The sequence below is a fragment of the Musca autumnalis genome, unplaced genomic scaffold (assembly GCF_047663935.1).
Source record: "Musca autumnalis isolate F117 unplaced genomic scaffold, ASM4766393v1 scaffold_5, whole genome shotgun sequence".
Lineage (NCBI taxonomy): Eukaryota > Metazoa > Arthropoda > Insecta > Diptera > Muscidae > Musca > Musca autumnalis.
In genome coordinates, this window is record NW_027412088.1 from 177,336,648 (window position 1) to 177,353,984 (window position 17,337).

At 33.6% G+C, this 17,337-nt stretch overlaps 3 protein-coding genes across 3 annotated transcripts in view; 1 reads left to right on the forward strand and 2 right to left on the reverse strand.

The window, feature by feature from the left end:
* Positions 1 to 6,899: 6,899 nt before the first annotated feature.
* LOC141386847 (uncharacterized) overlaps positions 6,900 to 17,337 on the reverse strand; it is a 137,795-nt gene continuing 127,357 nt past the window's right edge. Inside the window, exons 2-3 of the mRNA XM_073955753.1 lie at positions 7,133 to 7,911; positions 6,900 to 7,073 (exon numbers count right to left, since the gene is read on the reverse strand). Coding sequence (XP_073811854.1) covers positions 6,900 to 7,073; positions 7,133 to 7,834 — 876 coding nt within the window. The 5' untranslated portion in view covers positions 7,835 to 7,911. The remainder of the gene's footprint in view (positions 7,074 to 7,132; positions 7,912 to 17,337) is intronic.
* LOC141406049 (putative gustatory receptor 22a) lies at positions 12,365 to 13,546 on the reverse strand. The gene is made up of 2 exons (XM_073991061.1): positions 12,596 to 13,546; positions 12,365 to 12,538 (listed from the first exon to the last, which is right to left on the reverse strand). The coding sequence occupies exons 1-2, from the start codon at positions 13,544 to 13,546 to the stop codon at positions 12,365 to 12,367; spliced, it is 1,125 nt and encodes a 374-aa protein (XP_073847162.1).
* On the forward strand, positions 15,827 to 17,121 carry LOC141386848 (putative gustatory receptor 36a). The gene is made up of 2 exons (XM_073955754.1): positions 15,827 to 16,882; positions 16,951 to 17,121. The coding sequence occupies exons 1-2, from the start codon at positions 15,827 to 15,829 to the stop codon at positions 17,119 to 17,121; spliced, it is 1,227 nt and encodes a 408-aa protein (XP_073811855.1).

Here is a 17,337-nt window from a genome sequence, read left to right on the forward strand (position 1 = left end):
TGTAGAGACCTTAAAAGGCCACAAGGTGTGGATTTTCTAAAGAAATTTTTAGAGATCTTAAAAGGCCACAAGGTGTGGATTTTCTAAAGAAATTTCTAGAGACATCAAAAGGCCACAAGGCGTGGATTTTCTAAAGAAATTTCTAGAGACATCAAAAGGCCACAAGGCGTGGATTTTCTAAAGAAATTTCTAGAGACATCAAAAGGCCACAAGGCGTGGATTTTCTAAAGAAATTTCTAGAGACATCAAAAGGCCACAAGGCGTGGATTTTCTAAAGAAATTTTTAGAGACATCAAAAGGCCACAAGGCGTGGATTTTCTAAAGAAATTTTTAGAGACATCAAAAGGCCACAAGGCGTGGATTTTCTAAAGAAATTTTTAGAGACATCAAAAGGCCACAAGGCGTGGATTTTCTAAAGAAATTTTTAGAGACATCAAAAGGCCACAAGGCGTGGATTTTCTAAAGAAATTTTTAGAGACATCAAAAGGCCACAAGGCGTGGATTTTCTAAAGAAATTTCCAGATATCTCTAGAAAAGGAAATCTCCGCAGGGTATATATTGTTTAGTCACTGTCCCTGGAGATCATTTACTCGTACTTTATAGCAGATATTTCTGGAAGCCATTTGCTGTACCGAAGAGTTCACTTAAGTAGAATAGATTAAATTATTGGCGATATATATTTTTTTATTTCTGTCGATCTAGAATAATGTGACTTTGTATCAAAATTATGGAATACATGAACAAACTGGACACCATTGAAAACCAAGATTTTCGATTCATATTTAGGACACCAGCAAACTTCAGATTCAGTTTACAATTACAAATATAAATGGCAAATTCTTCGCACTGAAAAGAAAACAAAAAGAAGAATAAAATATTTTCAAAGTAGAGTAGATTAGATTCCTGAGAAAAAGAGAATCTTACCTTCTTTCCCAAATTCCAATTCAAATTTCGCACAGTATTGAATTCCCTCAGACTCGAACTCAAATCTTCAAAACTATTCGCAGTCATTTCACACAAACAGTCATTGATATACAAATCCAAAGTATTGAAAAAATATGTTAGAACAATGACAGCTAAGAGGATGACAGCTTCATGCACATATTTGCTGACGAGGAATATGGAATAGACTGCCATTATATTTAATATTATTATATTGGAACGACAGAAAAGCATTTGCCATTTGAAGATTTGTTGTAATTCAATTAAAAATCCACATAAGTTTGAGTGGAGGTTCAACAACTCGCCTAGATTTGTGGATAGTTTATGCATTTCGAGAGGATATTTTACAGCTTCCATGGCAATAGAGCGTACTGTGGCTTCAGTGTAATAAAAATATTGACATATCATCCAAATTGTTTGAAAATATTGATACATTACCAAATCTGGGGTAGCATTTTCAGATTGGCATAGCACAGTATTAGGAGAAGTTTCAAAAAGTAGAGGTAGTGGTCAGGTGATGAATGTTCGGCATCGGTTGCCAACAGGAGAGCCACATATAAGCAGGACAATATTGCAATCTTCACTAAATGCAAATGACGTAATTTACCCGGTATTCTATAGTTGCCAAATAATCTCTGACATCTTTCGTTTTCCAATTTCAAAATATTTGCTTTCAACCTGTTATACCTCTCATCACTTCTCCAAACGTGCATTACGGTAAACACGACAATAATGCCTTGAACATATTTCGAACATGACATAATAATTATTAAAGGATTCAATAATTCCATATATTCAAATAATTCCAAAGAATCGATTAAAACTCGAAACAACAGAACCAATCCTCCAGCGTGAACCAACAAAACTGTCAAACGGCTTAGGGCATTCCGTTGAAAAGTACAGAGGTTATCGTCACACCAATATGCCGTAAGTCCTTGTATTATGTACAAATATTGAAAATAATTTTGGAATTTTCGTTGAAAAAGTTTCACTGAATATTTCATATCAAGAGAATTTATAGTCAAACGTAAATGTGAATAACATTTTCACTTCTAAGGACTTGAAATTCCACCCACCACAATAATTAAATTAAGTGTCAACTAGAATGTCCCTTGTCAGATTAAATGATAAAAATAGAATTGAACGGTGAATCGATACTCGTAAACACTACATAAGGCATAAGCCTACAGCTTCAGGTTCATCGGATGAACTTTTCTGTAGGAAAAGGTTCATCGGATGAACTTTTCTGTAGGAAAAGGTTCATCGGATGAACTTTTCTATAGGAAAAGGTTCATCGGATGAACTTTTCTATAGGAAAAGGTTCATATGATGAACACTTCTACAAGAAAAGGTTTATCGGATGAATTTTTCTATAGGAAAAAGTTCATCGGATGAATTTTTCTGTAGGAAAAGGTTCATCGGATGAATTTTTCTGTAGGAAAAGGTTCATCGGATGAATTTTTCTGTAGGAAAAGGTTCATCGGATGAATTTTTCTGTAGGAAAAGGTTCATCGGATGAATTTTTCTGTTGGAAAAGGTTCATCGGATGAATTTTTCTGTAGGAAATGGTTCATCGGATTAACTTTTCTATAGGAAAAGTTTCATCGGATGAACTTTTCTATAGGACAAGGTTCATCGGATGAATTTTCTATAGGAAAAGGTTAATTGGATGAACTTTTCTATAGGAAAATGTTCATAGGATGAATTCTTTTATAGGAAAAGATTAATCGGATCAAATTTTCTATAGGAAAAGGTTTATCGGATGAACTTTTCTATAGAACAAGGTTCATCGGATAAACTTTTCTACAGGAAAAGGTTCCTCGGATGAACTTTTCTATAGGAAAAGGTTCATCGGATGATTTTTTCTATAGGAAAAGGTTCATCGGATGAAATTTTCTATAGGAAAAGGTTCATCGGATGAACTTTTCTATAGGAACATGTTCCTCGGATGAACTTTTATATAGGAAAATGTGCATGGGATGAACTCATCTATAGGAAAAAGTTCATCGGAAGAACTTTTCTATAGGAAAAGGTTAATCGGATTAACTTTTCTATAGGAAAAGGTTCATGGGATGAATTCTTTTATAGGAAAAGATTACTCGGATGTACTTTTCTATAGGAAAAGGTTCATCTGATGAACTTTTCTATAGGAAACGCTTCATTGGATGAACTTTTATATAGGAAAAGGTTCATCGGATTAAATTTTCTACTGGAAAAGGTTCATCGGATGAACTTTTCTATAGGAAAAAGTTCACCGGATGAATTTTTCTATAGAAAAATGTTCATTGGATGAATTTTCCTATAGGAAACGCTTCATTGGATGAACTTTTCTATAGGAAAAGGTTCATCGGATGAACATTTCAATAGGAACAATAGGACAAGGTTCATCGGATGAACTTTTCTATGGGAAACGGTTCATTGAATGAACTTTTTTATAGGAAAAGGTTCATATGATTAACTCTTCTATAGGAAAAGGTTCTTCGGATGAACTTTTCTATAGGAAAATGTTCATCGGATGAACTTTTCTATTGGAAAAGGTTCATATGATGAACACTTCTATGAGAAAAGGTTCATCGGATGAATTTTTCCATAGGAAAATGTTCATCGGATGAACTTTTCTATAGGAAAATGTTCATCGAATGAACTTTTCTATAGGAAAATGTTCATCGGATGAACTTTTCTTTAGGAAAATGTTCATCGGATAAACTTTTCTATAGGAAAATGTTCATCGGATGAACGTTTCTATAGGAAAAGTTACATCGGATGAACTTTTCCATAGGGAAAGGTTCATCGGATTAACTTTTCTATAGGAAAAGGTTCATCGGATGAAATTTTGTATAGGAAAAGGTTCATCGGATGAACTTTTCTATAGGAAAAGGTTCCTATGATGAACACTTCAATGAGAAAAGGTCCATCGGCTGAATTTCTCTATAGGAAAAGGTTCATCGGATGAACTTTTCCATACGAGAAGGTTTATCGGATGAACTTTTCCATAGGAAAATTTTTATCGGATGAATTTTTCTATAGAAAAAGGTTCATCGGATGAACTTTTCTATTGGAAAAGGTTCATATGATGAACACTTCTATGAGAAAAGGTTCATCGGATGAATTTTTCCATAGGGAAAGGTTCATCGGATTAACTTTTCTATAGGAAAAGGTTCATCGGATGAAATTTTGTATAGGAAAAGGTTCATCGAATGAACTTTTCTAAAGGAAAATGTTCATCGGATGAACTTTTCTATAGGAAAATGTTCATCGGATAAACTTTTCTATAGGAAAATGTTCATCGGATGAACTTTTCTTTAGGAAAAGTTACATCGGATGAACTTTTCCATAGGGAAAGGTTCATCGGATTAACTTTTCTATAGGAAAAGGTTCATCGGATGAAATTTTGTATAGGAAAAGGTTCATCGGAAGAACTTTTCTATAGGAAAAGGTTCCTATGATGAACACTTCAATGAGAAAAGGTCCATCGGCTGAATTTCTCTATAGGAAAAGGTTCACCGGATTAAGCTTTTTATAGGAAAATGTTCATCGGATGAACTTTTCTATAGGAGAAAATTCTTGGGATGAATTTTTGTGTGGGACAAAAATTATCGGATAAACTTTTCTACGGGAAAAGGTTCATCAGATAGAAAATTGATTATCGGGTGAACCTTTTTATAGAAAATTTGTCATCGGATGAACTTTTCTGTATGAAAAGGTTCATGGGATGAATTTTTCTATCGGAAAAAAATTCATCGGATGAACTTTTCTACGGGAAAAGGTTCATCAGATAGGAACATGTTCATCGGATTAACTTTTCTATAGAAAAATTTTCATCGGATGAACTTTCTGTAGGAACAAATGAATGAATGAATGAATGAACTTTTTTTACGTGAAATGGTTCATCAGATAGGAAAATGTTCATCGGATGATTTTTTTTATGGGAAAAGGTTCTTGGATGAAGTTTTCTATAGGAAAATATTCATCGGATGAACTTTTTTAATAGGAAAAGGTTATTGGTTCAATTTTTCTATAGAAAAAGGGCACGGTGCTCTTGAAGCAAATTTAAATGGAAGTTGCTTGCACCTGGGAAGTTTTTGCAGAATCTGAAACTACAATGTTCATAGATGAGAAAAATCAAAAAAACAAAAAATCGCCGGAGCGCTTTTTAAATAAATAGCGAGATAAGTTGACATTTTTAGGGGTTGTTCAGGTTTTTGCGATTTTGCTTGGAAACCGCAAGTCCTATCAAAATGGGAATAAATAAAATGTTGTAGCTATCAAAATTCTCTGAGAGAGTGACCTTCATGATATTTTCGTAGGTTTTACCGTTTTTATACCCTCAGCATTTATGCCAACGAGGGTATATACACTTTCATACGGGCAAAATGTGCCTCATCGAAATAATGGTTTTAGACCCCAAGTATGTTTGGACGATATCCGTTTCAGACAATTTGGAGTCGATTGAGCAATGTCCGTCTGTCCGTCTGTCTGCCTGGCTGGCTGGCTGGTGCGCACGATAACTCTCGAACGGATGAACCGATTCGGTTCAAATTTTGGCTTTCGTAATTTTTTGCCCAAACTTAGTTTAAGTTCGAAGATGGGCTATATCGGTCCACTCCTTCCGGTACCTCCCACACAAAATTTCGGAAAAGTTCTGTTTAGGGCCATCTCTCGAATCGCTCTGATTTTTGTTTTAGCAACTTGTATTCACTGTCCTCCATACGACGGTACAAGTTTCATTAGGGGCAAGCCCATACTTCCTGAGAAAATAGCATGAAAGTTGCAAAAAAACCCCTATGACACCGTGTGAGGTGGTTGGAGCGCAAGATAACTCTAGAACGGATCTGCCGATTCGGTCCAAAATTTGGCCTTAGTAATATTTTGTCCAAACATAGTTTAGGTTTGAAGATAAGCCATATCGGTCCACTCCTTCAGGTACCTCCCCCACTAAAGTTCAAAAATATTCGGAAAATTTGTTCATACGGTAACCCTTGAAGAGAGTGGCCGAATTGGTCCATACTTTACACATCCTAATATATCAACTAAATATAGATCAGGTTCAAATATGGACTATATATGTCCACTCCATCCGGTACCTCCCACACAAAATTTCGGATAAGTTCACTTTAAGACCTGATATCCTATCACTTTGATTTTTGTTGAAACAACTTGCATTCGCTGCCTCAATTACGATGGTAAACGTTTTTTCAGGGGCAAGTCCATACTTCTTGAGCAAACATCCCGATGGGTGTAAAAACCCCCTATGGCGCCATATGTAGTGGCTGGAGATCCACTTAGTGGTCAATGTAAATCTATTCCTTTTAGTATCTCCTCCGCAAAACTTTTCATCTCTAATCCTAATGAACATTTTTGTCGGTTCAAATTTCCAAATTTTTTAAAACCCCTAAGTACATACATACGTGTTTTGGGAAAAGATTGTTTCAACATATACAGGCTGAGGGTATATCTCTGTCGGCAAAGCCGACTGATACTTTTTTACTTGTTGATGAACTTTTCTATACGAAAAGTCATCTCCGATGAACTTTTCTATACGAGAAATCATCTCCGATGAACTTTTCTATAGGAAAAGTCATCTCCGATAAAAATTTCTATCCGAAAAGTCATCTCCGATGAACCTTTCTATACGAAAAGTCATCTCCGATGATTTTTTCTATACGAAAAGTCTTCTCCGATGAACTTTTCTATACGAAAAGTCATCTCCTATGAACTCTTCTATAGGGGAAGTCATCTTCGTATAGAAAGTCATCTCCTATGAACTCTTCTATAGGAGAAGTCATCTACGATGAAATTTTAAATAGGGGAAGTCATTACCGGTGTACTCTTCTATTGGAAAAGTCATCTCTGATGAACTTTCCTAGAAGAAAAGTCATTTCCGATGAACTTTTCTATAGGATGAACTTTTCTATCCGATGAATTTACCAATGGAAAACATTTTTTAAATTTATTTCTTAATTTAAGTTTGCCTTTATTTTGACACTTCCATATTCCGCTTGTATTAATATGGTGGTATATAAAACTGTTTGGGTGATTATAGAAAAAAGCGTGGCTATGTTAATTGGAACCATGCCGAAAATATTGATAGCTCTTCCATTTAAGCCACAACACAAAGCCACCTTTTCAATCTGCAAACAAGAGAAGATTTTTTATATTTTGCTCATAATACCCTTAAAAGTTAGCTTACCTCTTGCTCCTCCTCCTTCCTAAACTGAGTAGTGTTGTATTTATAAAGAATTGCCTGAGATTCCTTCATGGTGGCCATTACCCATTCACAAATCATGAAATACAAATACATGTGGATGATGATGCAGATATAGAAACTATCGCCAAACAGATAATCATAACTGTGAGATGTTCGTCCAGGTACCAGAATTAGCATTAACACCACATAACCCACCATTGAGTTGGAGATAATCAGGCACAGGAGTATGCACAGCATTGTGGGACTGTAGATCTCGTTTAACTGCAGCAGCTTGTAATGTAGCTGAGAGTAAATCAAACTCATCTTTGGATCCCGGTAATTCGCCAGCAGCTGGTGATTGATTTGGGATAGACATTCGCGCAGGTAACACAACAGAATGGCATGTTGCAGCATGAACAAATGCTGGACGCCAATCATACCCAGCAGAGGATACAACTCTATGGCCTTGAGGTATTGTCTGCTAAATACCTGCCTGTAAATATCCACAATAACGCTGCCAATGTGAACAAATGCCACTGCACCACTCAAATACAACCACTTACGATGCTCGGTGTTTTTGGGTAAATCTCGCAGACGATCAAAATAGGAACATTGTATATCCATTATGGCCTCAAGCCAGCGGCTCAGTTTCTTATCCCTTTGGACTCGCTCCAGGGTATATACAAAAATAATTATTATTCTCATGACCAGATTTAAGAAATTGGCATATTTGGTTACTGGATTTTTCACAAACAACTGGGACTGTTGACTGGTATAGAACACTGTGTATGGCATCCACAGGACAAAGAATATATTGCCGACAACAACATAGAGTTTAACCATGAAATGTACAGGAATCAGTTGCCTACTTTCGAAATCGATTCTCAACAATGTTGATGTCACATAAATACTCAAATAAATTAAAAATTTCATTAGCAAGCGATTCCAGTTCATTCTAACTGCACTCTTTGCGTTACTATCACTAACGACGGCATTGTTATGTTATGGACGGACACATTAAGGGTGAACTGAGTTGTAATTAAATATTGATACAAAGGATTAGTGATAAAAATCAGGTGAATCAATCAACAGAAGAAATTACTTAGCAGAGACACAGTGAGGGATGTTGAACCAGGAAGTAAAACAGAAAGGGCATTTCCGATCATTTTTTCTATGAGAAAAGAACATTTTTCGATAAATTCGCAATATACTTTTTTCGATGATCGATAAATTTCTGATAGGAAACTGTTTGATTATCGATAAATTTCTGATAGGAAATTTTTCAATTATCGATATAATTTCTGATAGGAAATTTTTCGATTATCGATAAATTACTGAACGGACATATTTCGATTATCGATAAATTTCTGATAGGACATTTTTCGATAGTCGATCAATTTCTGATAGGAGATTTTTCGATTATCGATAAATTTCTGATAGGAAATTTTTCGACTATCAATAAATTTCTGATAGGAAATTTTTCGATTATCGATAAATTTCTGATAGGAAATTTTTCGATTATCGATAAATTTCTGATAGGACATTTTTTGATTATCGATAAATTTGTGATAGGAAATTTTCAATAAATTTTTTACAGGACATTTTTCGTTTGTCGATAAATTTCTGAGTGGAAATTTTTCGATTGTCGATAAATTTCTGAGTGGAAATTTTTCGATTATCGATAAATTTCTGATAGGAAATTTTTCGATTATCGATAAATTTCTGATAGGAAATTTTTCGATTATCGATAAATTTCTGATAGGAAATTTTTCGATTATCGATAAATTTCTGATAGGAAATTTTTCGATTATCGATAAATTTCTAATAGGAAATTTTTCGATTATCGATAAATTTCTGATAGGAAATTTTTCGATTATCGATAAATTTCTGATAGGAAATTTTTCGACTATCGATAAATTTCTGATAAGAAATTTATCGATTATCGATAAATTTCTGATAGGAATTTTTCGATTATAGATAAATTTCTAATAGGAAATTTTTCGATTATCGATAAATTTCTGATAGGAAATTTTTCGATAATCGATAAATTTCTGATAGGAAATTTTTCGATTATCGATAAATTTCTGATAGGACATTTTTCGATAGTCGATCAATTTCTGATAGGAGATTTTTCGATTATCGATAAATTTCTGATAGGAAATTTTTCGACTATCAATAAATTTCTGATAGGAAATTTTTCGATTATCGATAAATTTCTGATAGGACATTTTTCGATTATCGATAAATTTCTAATAGGACATTTTTCGATTATCGATAAATTTGTGATAGGAAATTTTCAATAAATTTTTTACAGGACATTTTTCGTTTTTCGATAAATTTCTGAGTGGAAATTTTTCGATTATCGATAAATTTCTGATAGGAAATTTTTCGATTATCGATAAATTTCTAAATTTTTCGATTATCGATAAATTTCTGATAGGAAATTTTTCGACTATCGATAAATTTCTGATAGGAAATTTTTCGATTATCGATAAATTTCTGATAAGAAATTTTTCGATTATCGATAAATTTCTGATAGGAATTTTTCGATTATCGATAAATTTCTGATAGGAAATTTTCCGATTATCGATAAATTTCTGATAGGAAATTTTTCGATTATCGATAAATTTCTGATAGGAAATTTTTCGATTATCGATAAATTTCTGATAGGAAATTCGATAAATTTCTGATAGGAAATTTTTCGATTATCGATAAATTTCTGATTGGAAATTTTTCGATTATCGATAAATTTCTGATAGGAAATTCGATAAATTTCTGATTGGAAATTTTTCGATTATCGATAAATTTCTGAAAAGTTCATCGGAGATGACTTTTCCTATAGTAAAGTTCATCGGAGATGACTTTTCCTGTAGAAAAGTTCACCGGGGATGACTTTTCCTATAGAATAGTTTATCGGAGATGACTTTTCCTATAGAAAAGTTCATCGGAGATGACTTTTCCTATAGAAAAGTTCATCGGAGATGACTTTTCCTATAGAAAAGTTCATCGGAGATGACTTTTCCTATAGAAAAGTTCATCGGAGATGACTTTTCCTATAGAAAAGTTCATCGGAGATGAGTTTTCCTATAGAAAAGTTCATCGGAGATGAGTTTTCCTATAGAAAAGTTCATCGGAGATAGGTTTTCCTATAGAAAAGTTCATCGGAGATGAGTTTTCCTTTAGAAAATTTCATCGGAGGTGAATTTTCCTATAGAAAAGTTCATCAGAGGTGACTTTTTCTATGGAAAAGTTCATCACAGATGATTTTTCCTATGGAAAAGTTCAGCACAGATGACTTTTCCTATGGAAAAGTTCAACACAGATGACTTTTCCTATGGAAAAGTTCATCACAGATGATTTTTCCTATGGAAAAGTTCAGCACAGATGACTTTTCCTATGGAAAAGTTCATCACAGATGACTTTTCCTATGGAAAAGTTCATCACAGATGACTTTTCCTATGGAAAAGTTCATCACAGATGACTTTTCCTATGGAAAAGTTCATCACAGATGACTTTTCCTATGGAAAAGTTCATCACAGATGACTTTTCCTATAGAAAAGTTCATAGGAGATGACTCTTCCTATAGAAAAGTTCATCGGAGATGACTTTTCCTATAGAAAAGTTCATCGGAGATGACTTTTCCTATAGAAAAGTTCATCGGAGATGACTCTTCCTATAGAAAAGTTCATCGGAGATGACTTTTCCTATAGAAAAGTTCATCGGAGATGAGTTTTCCTATAGAAAAGTTCATCGGAGATGAGTTTTCCTACAGAAAAGTTCATCGGAGTTGACTTTTCCTATAGAAAAGTTCATCGGAGATGACTCTTCCTATAGAAAAGTTCATCGGAGATGACTTTTCCTATAGAAAAGTTCATCGGAGATGACTTTTCCTATAGAAAAGTTCATCGGAGATGACATTCCTATAGAAAAGTTCATCGGAGATGACTTTTCCTATAGAAAAGTTCATCGGAGATGACTTTTCCTATAGAAAAGTTCATCGGAGATGACTTTTCCTATAGAAAAGTTCATCGGAGATGACTTTTCCTATAGAAAAGTTCATCGGAGATGACTTTTCCTATAGAAAAGTTCATCGGAGATGACTTTTCCTATAGAAAAGTTTATCGGAGATGACTTTTCCTATAGAAAAGTTTATCGGAGATGACTTTTCCTATAGAAAAGTTTATCGGAGATGACTTTTCCTATAGAAAAGTTCATCGGAGATGACTTTTCCTATAGAACAGTTTATCGGAGATGATTTTTCCTATAGAACAGTTTATCGGAGATGACTTTTCCTATAGAACAGTTTATCGGAGATGACTTTTCCTATAGAACAGTTCATCGGAGAAGACTTTTCCTATAGAAAAGTTCATCGGAGATGACTTTTCCTATAGAAAAGTTCATCGGAGATGACTTTTCCTATAGAAAAGTTCATCGGAGATGACTTTTCCTATAGAAAAGTTCATCGGAGATGACTTTTCCTATAGAAAAGTTCATCGGAGATGACTTTTCCTATAGAAAAGTTCATCGGAGATGACTTTTCCTATAGAAAAGTTCATCGGAGATGACTTTTCCTATAGAAAAGTTCATCGGAGATGACTTTTCCTATAGAAAAGTTCATCGGAGATGACTTTTCCTATAGAAAATTTCATCGGAGATGACTTTTCCTATAAAAAAGTTCATCGGAGACGACTTTTCCTATAGAAAAGTTTTCTGTAGGAAAATATCGGATGAACTTTTCTATGGGAAAGAAATAAACTTTTTTTAATATATTTATTGAATGAACTTTTCTATAGGAAAAGGCTCATCAGATGAACTTTACTATAGGAAAATGTTCATCGGATGAACTTTTCTATTTCGTATTTCATATTCGATGACCTTTTCTTTAGAAATAATCAACTGCGATGACCTATTCTGTAGGATAGGTTACCTTCGATAACTTATTCTATGGGAAAAGTGATCTCCGATAAGCTTTTCTTTGGTTAAAGACTTCTTCAATGAACTGTTTTATAGGAGAAGTGATCTACGATGAAATTCTGTGTGGGAAAAATAACATATTCGAAAACATTTTCTTTGGGAAATTTCTTCTCCAATAACCTTTACTTTGGCAAAAGTCATATCCGATAACCGTTTGTCTAAGAAAAGTCATCTCCGATGTCCTATTGTATGGCAAAAGTCATCTTCAATGAAATTTTCTATTGAAATGTAATTTTCGATGAAAAATTTTAAATTTATTTCTTAATTTAAGTTTGCCTTTATTTTGAAACTTCCATATTCCGCTTGTATTAATATGATGGCATATAGGACTGTTTGGGCGATTATGGAAAATAGTGTGGCTAAATTAATTGGAACCATGCCTAAAATGTTGATATCTCGTCCAGTTAAACAACAACTCAAAGTCAACTTTTCTAACTGCAAAGGAGAGAAAAAAAATTATTTTATTTAGAATTCCGTTAGAAGATTGCTTACCTCTTGCTCCTCCTCCTTCCTAAGCTGAGTAGTGTTGTATTTATAAAGAATCGCCTGAGATTCCTTCATGGTGGCCATTACCCATTCACAAATCATGAAATAAAAATACATGTGGACGAGGATGCAGAGATAGAAACTATCACCAAACAGATAATCATAATTGTGCAGTTTTGGTCCTGATAACAGGATCCGCATTAACACCACAAAGCCCACGATTGAGTTGGAGATAATCAGGCACAAAAGTATACACAGCACTGTGGGACCATAGATTTCATTTAGCTGCAGTAATTTGCTGCGTAGCTGAGAGTAAATTAAACTCATCTTTGGATCCTGATAATTCGCCAGCAGCTGATAATTGATTTGGGATAGGCATTCACGCAGATAACACAGCAGAATGGCATGTTGCAGCATAAACAAATGCTGGAACGCAATCATGCCCAGCAGAGGATACAACTCAATTGCCTTAAGGAATTGGTTGATAAATGCCAGTTTGTAAATATCCACAGCAACGCTGCCAATGTGAACAAATGCCACTGCACCACTCAAATACAACCATTTCCGATGTCCGGTGTTCTTGGGTAAATCACGCAGACGATCAAAATAGGAACATTGTATATCCATTATGGCCTCAAGCCAGCGGCTCAGTTTCTTATCCCTTTGAATCCGCTCCAGGGTATGAACAAAAATTATTACTAAGCGCATGACGAGATTTAAGAAGTTGGCATATCTGGCCACTGGATTTTTCACAAACAACTGGGACTGTTGACTGGTATAGAACACCGTATATGGCATCCATGTCCCAAAGGATAAATTGCCGACAACAACATAGAATTTAAGAAATAAATTTGCAGGAATAAGTTGCCTTCTTTCGAAATCGATTCTCAATAATGTTGAACCCAAATAAATGCTCAAATAAATTACAAATTTCATTAGCAAGCGATTCCAGTTCATTCTAACTGCACTCTTTGCGTTACTATCACTAACGACGGCATTGTTATGTTATGGACGGACACATTAAGGGTGAACTGAGTTGTAATTAAATATTCATAAAAAGGATTAGTGATAACAATCAGGTGAATCAATCAACAGAAGAAATTACTTAGCAGAGACACAGTGGGGGATGTTGAACCAAGAAGTAAAACAGGAAGGGCATTTCCGATCATTTTTTCTATGAGAAAAAAGACATTTTTCAATATCGATAAATTTCTGATAGGAAATTTTTCGATTATCGATAAATTTCTGATAGGAAATTTTTCGATTATCGATAAATTTCTGATGGGAAATTTTTCGATTATCGATAAATTTTTCATCGGAAATTTTTCGATTATCGATAAATTTCTGATAGGAAATTTTTCGATTATCCATCAATTTCGTTAAATTTGTGATAGGAAATTTTTCGATTATCGTTAAATTTCTGATATGAAATTTTTTGATTATCGATAAATTTCTGATAGGACATTTTTCGATTATAGATAAATTTCTGATAGGATCTTTTTCGATTACCGATAAATTTCTGATAGGAAAGTTTTCGGTAAATTTCTGATAGGAAATTTTTTTATTATCGATACATTTCTGATAGGAAATTTTTCGATTATCGATAAATTTCTGATATGGAATTTTTCTATAATCGATACATTTCTTGATTTTCGATAAACTTCTGATAGGAAATATTTTGATTATCGATAAATTTCTGATAGGAAATATTTCGATTATTGGTAAATTTTCGATAGGAAATTTTGCGATTATCGATAAATTTCTGATAGGAAATTTTTCGATTATCGATAAATTTCTGATAGGAAATTTTTCGATTATCGATAAATTTCTGATAGGAAATTTTTCGATTATCGGTAAATTTCTGATAGGAAAATTTTCGATTATCGATAAATTTCTGATAGGAAATTTTTCGATTATCGATAAATTTCTGACAGGAAATTTTTCGATTATCGATAAATTTCTGATAGGAAATTTTCCGACTATCGATAAATTTCTGATAGGAAATTTTTCGATTATTGATAAATTTCTGATAGGAAATATTGCGATTATCGATAAATTTCTGATAGGAAATTTTTCGACTATCGATAAATTTCTGATAGGAAAATGTTTGATTATCGATAAATTTCTGATAGGAAATTTTTCAATTATCGATAAATTTCTGATATGAAATTTTTCGATTATCGATAAATTTGTGATATGAAAATTTTCGAATATCGATAAATTTCTGATAGGTAATTTTTCGATCATCGATACATTTCTGATAGGAATTTTTTCGATTATCGATAAATTTCTGATAGGAAATTTTTCGATTATCGATAAATTTCTGATAGGAAATTTTTCGATTATCAATAAATTTCTGATAGGAAATTTTTCGATTATCGATAAATTTCTGATAGGAAATTTTTCGATTATCTATAAATTTCTGATTGGAAATTTTTCGATTATCGATAAATTTCTGATAGGAAATTTTTCGATTATCGATAAATTTCTGATAGGAAATTTTTCGATTATCGATAAATTTCAGATATGATATTTTTCGATTATCGATAAATTTCTGATCGGAAATTTTTTGATTATCGATAAATTTCTGATAGGAAATTTTTCGATTATCGATAAATTTCTGATAGCAAATTTTTCGATTATCGATAAATTTCTGATAGCAAATTTTTCGATTATGGATAAATTTCTGATAGGAAATTTTTCGATTATCGATAAATTTCTAATAGGAAATTTTTCGATTATCGATAAATTTCTGATGGGAAATTTTTCGATTATCGATAAATTTCTGATAGGAAATTTTCCGATTATCGATAAATTTCTGATAGGAAATTTTTCGATTATCGATAAATTTCTGATGGGAAATTTTTCGATTATCGATAAATTTCTGATAGGAAATTTTTCTTTTATCGATAAATTTCTGATAGGACATTTTTCGATTATCGATAAGTTTCTGATAGGAAAATTTTCGATTATCGTTTAATTTCTGATAGGAAATTTTTCGAGTATCGATTAATTTCTGATAGGAAGTTTTTCGATTATCGATAAATTTCTGATAGGAAATTTTTCGATTATCGATAAAATTCTACACTCGCGTCTAGTGTCATCTTCTACCCCAACAGGAATAAATTAAAAAAAAAAATCTTTCCGTTAATGACCATGAGTTTTGATTGACCATCACAAAAATCACAGTTTGCCCATTAATATCTATTCGGTCTTTTCGAAGTTTAGTTTCACACAATGCTTCGTGCGGCACGTTGCCTAACGGTCTTGGTTTACTTGTATTCTCTGCTTTTAGGTGTTGTAGCCTTTACCTATGACGTTGATACGGGATATGTGTGCAAGAAAACGACCTTAACCATCTATTGCCTGTTCATAAATCTTCTAACGCTGGCAGGAGTTGTCGCCTTTGCCCGAAACATGGAAATAAAAATACAGAAGTCAGGACAACCAGATTTACACTACAAATTATTAGTGACCATGACCATAATACGTATCACTGGAGTCTTAATGGTCTTGGCTGTCAATTGGTTGCTCCGTAATGATTTCGTAAATAATCTCAATTTGCTGCGCGAATTTCGTGAACGTTATTTGCGAACGACTCGGAATCATGAGAAACATTTGGATTTTTTTAATCAACAAATCGTTTTGAAATTTTTAATTGGTGGTTTATCGGAAACGGTGATGTTTTTTGGTACAATGCAAATTATGCATCAAATTTTTGAGGTCAACAATCCGGTGATTTTGACAATTTTGGGTCTAATGTCGACTGTCTTGAATTTAATGTCCTCCCACTATTTCTTCATTGCGCTTAATGTGCAAATTCTGTTTCGAATTATGATTGATGAATTGAAGGGTCTGCTGAGGACAATGGAAGAACTCTTTCGCCGGCACTACCGCAACGATATTGGCCAAGGGCTCTTCAGTATTCTGTGCTGTCAATTATCCGATGATTTGGACAATTTGGCCCGCAACCATTCGGAGTTGCAGTTACTGGGCGACAAAATCAATCGTATGTTCTACATCCAGGGTTGCTGTGTCTTTTTGGTTTTGTATTTGAACAACATTTGTATTTTCTACATTGCCTATATGCTGGCCCAGCACGTTGAACTGGGTCCACATTTCAATCAAACGGTTTTATATGTTCTACCATTGGCTGTTTTGCTTTACTATGCCGATTCGTTTATGCTGATCTATTTGATCTTGCGTTATTTCGATACCATCACAAAACCCAGTGAATTGTTGAAAGATTGCCAAGCATGGCTGCCAATATTGGACAAAAGGTTGGAGGAGAGTGTAAGCAGATGTGTGATGCATACTTTTAGGCAGTGTTGTAGCATTCATAGGTTTGTTCTTTTTTACAGGTTCAACTATTCTCGATCAAAATGGCTGCATTCCCAATAAGTCGTCAAATGTTGCATCTCTTCGATGTTACCCGGCCCATGGTTTTCGCAACAATTACTTCCACCCTAACAAATGCCATTGTCCTAATGCAATATGATTATAAATATAGTAAAATAAAAATAAAAAATTAGTAATTTTTCCTTACAGGAAGAATATTCTCCTTAAATTTCCTTAGCAGCGGATGGGTATTTTCCATAGGAAGAGGTTCGTTGGATGAATTTTCCATAGAAAAATATTCATCGATTGAACTTTTTTATCGGCAAATGTTTACCGAATAAATTTTTCTATAGGAAAATGATCATTGGATGAACTATAGGAAAAGGTTCATCGGATGAACTTTTCTATAG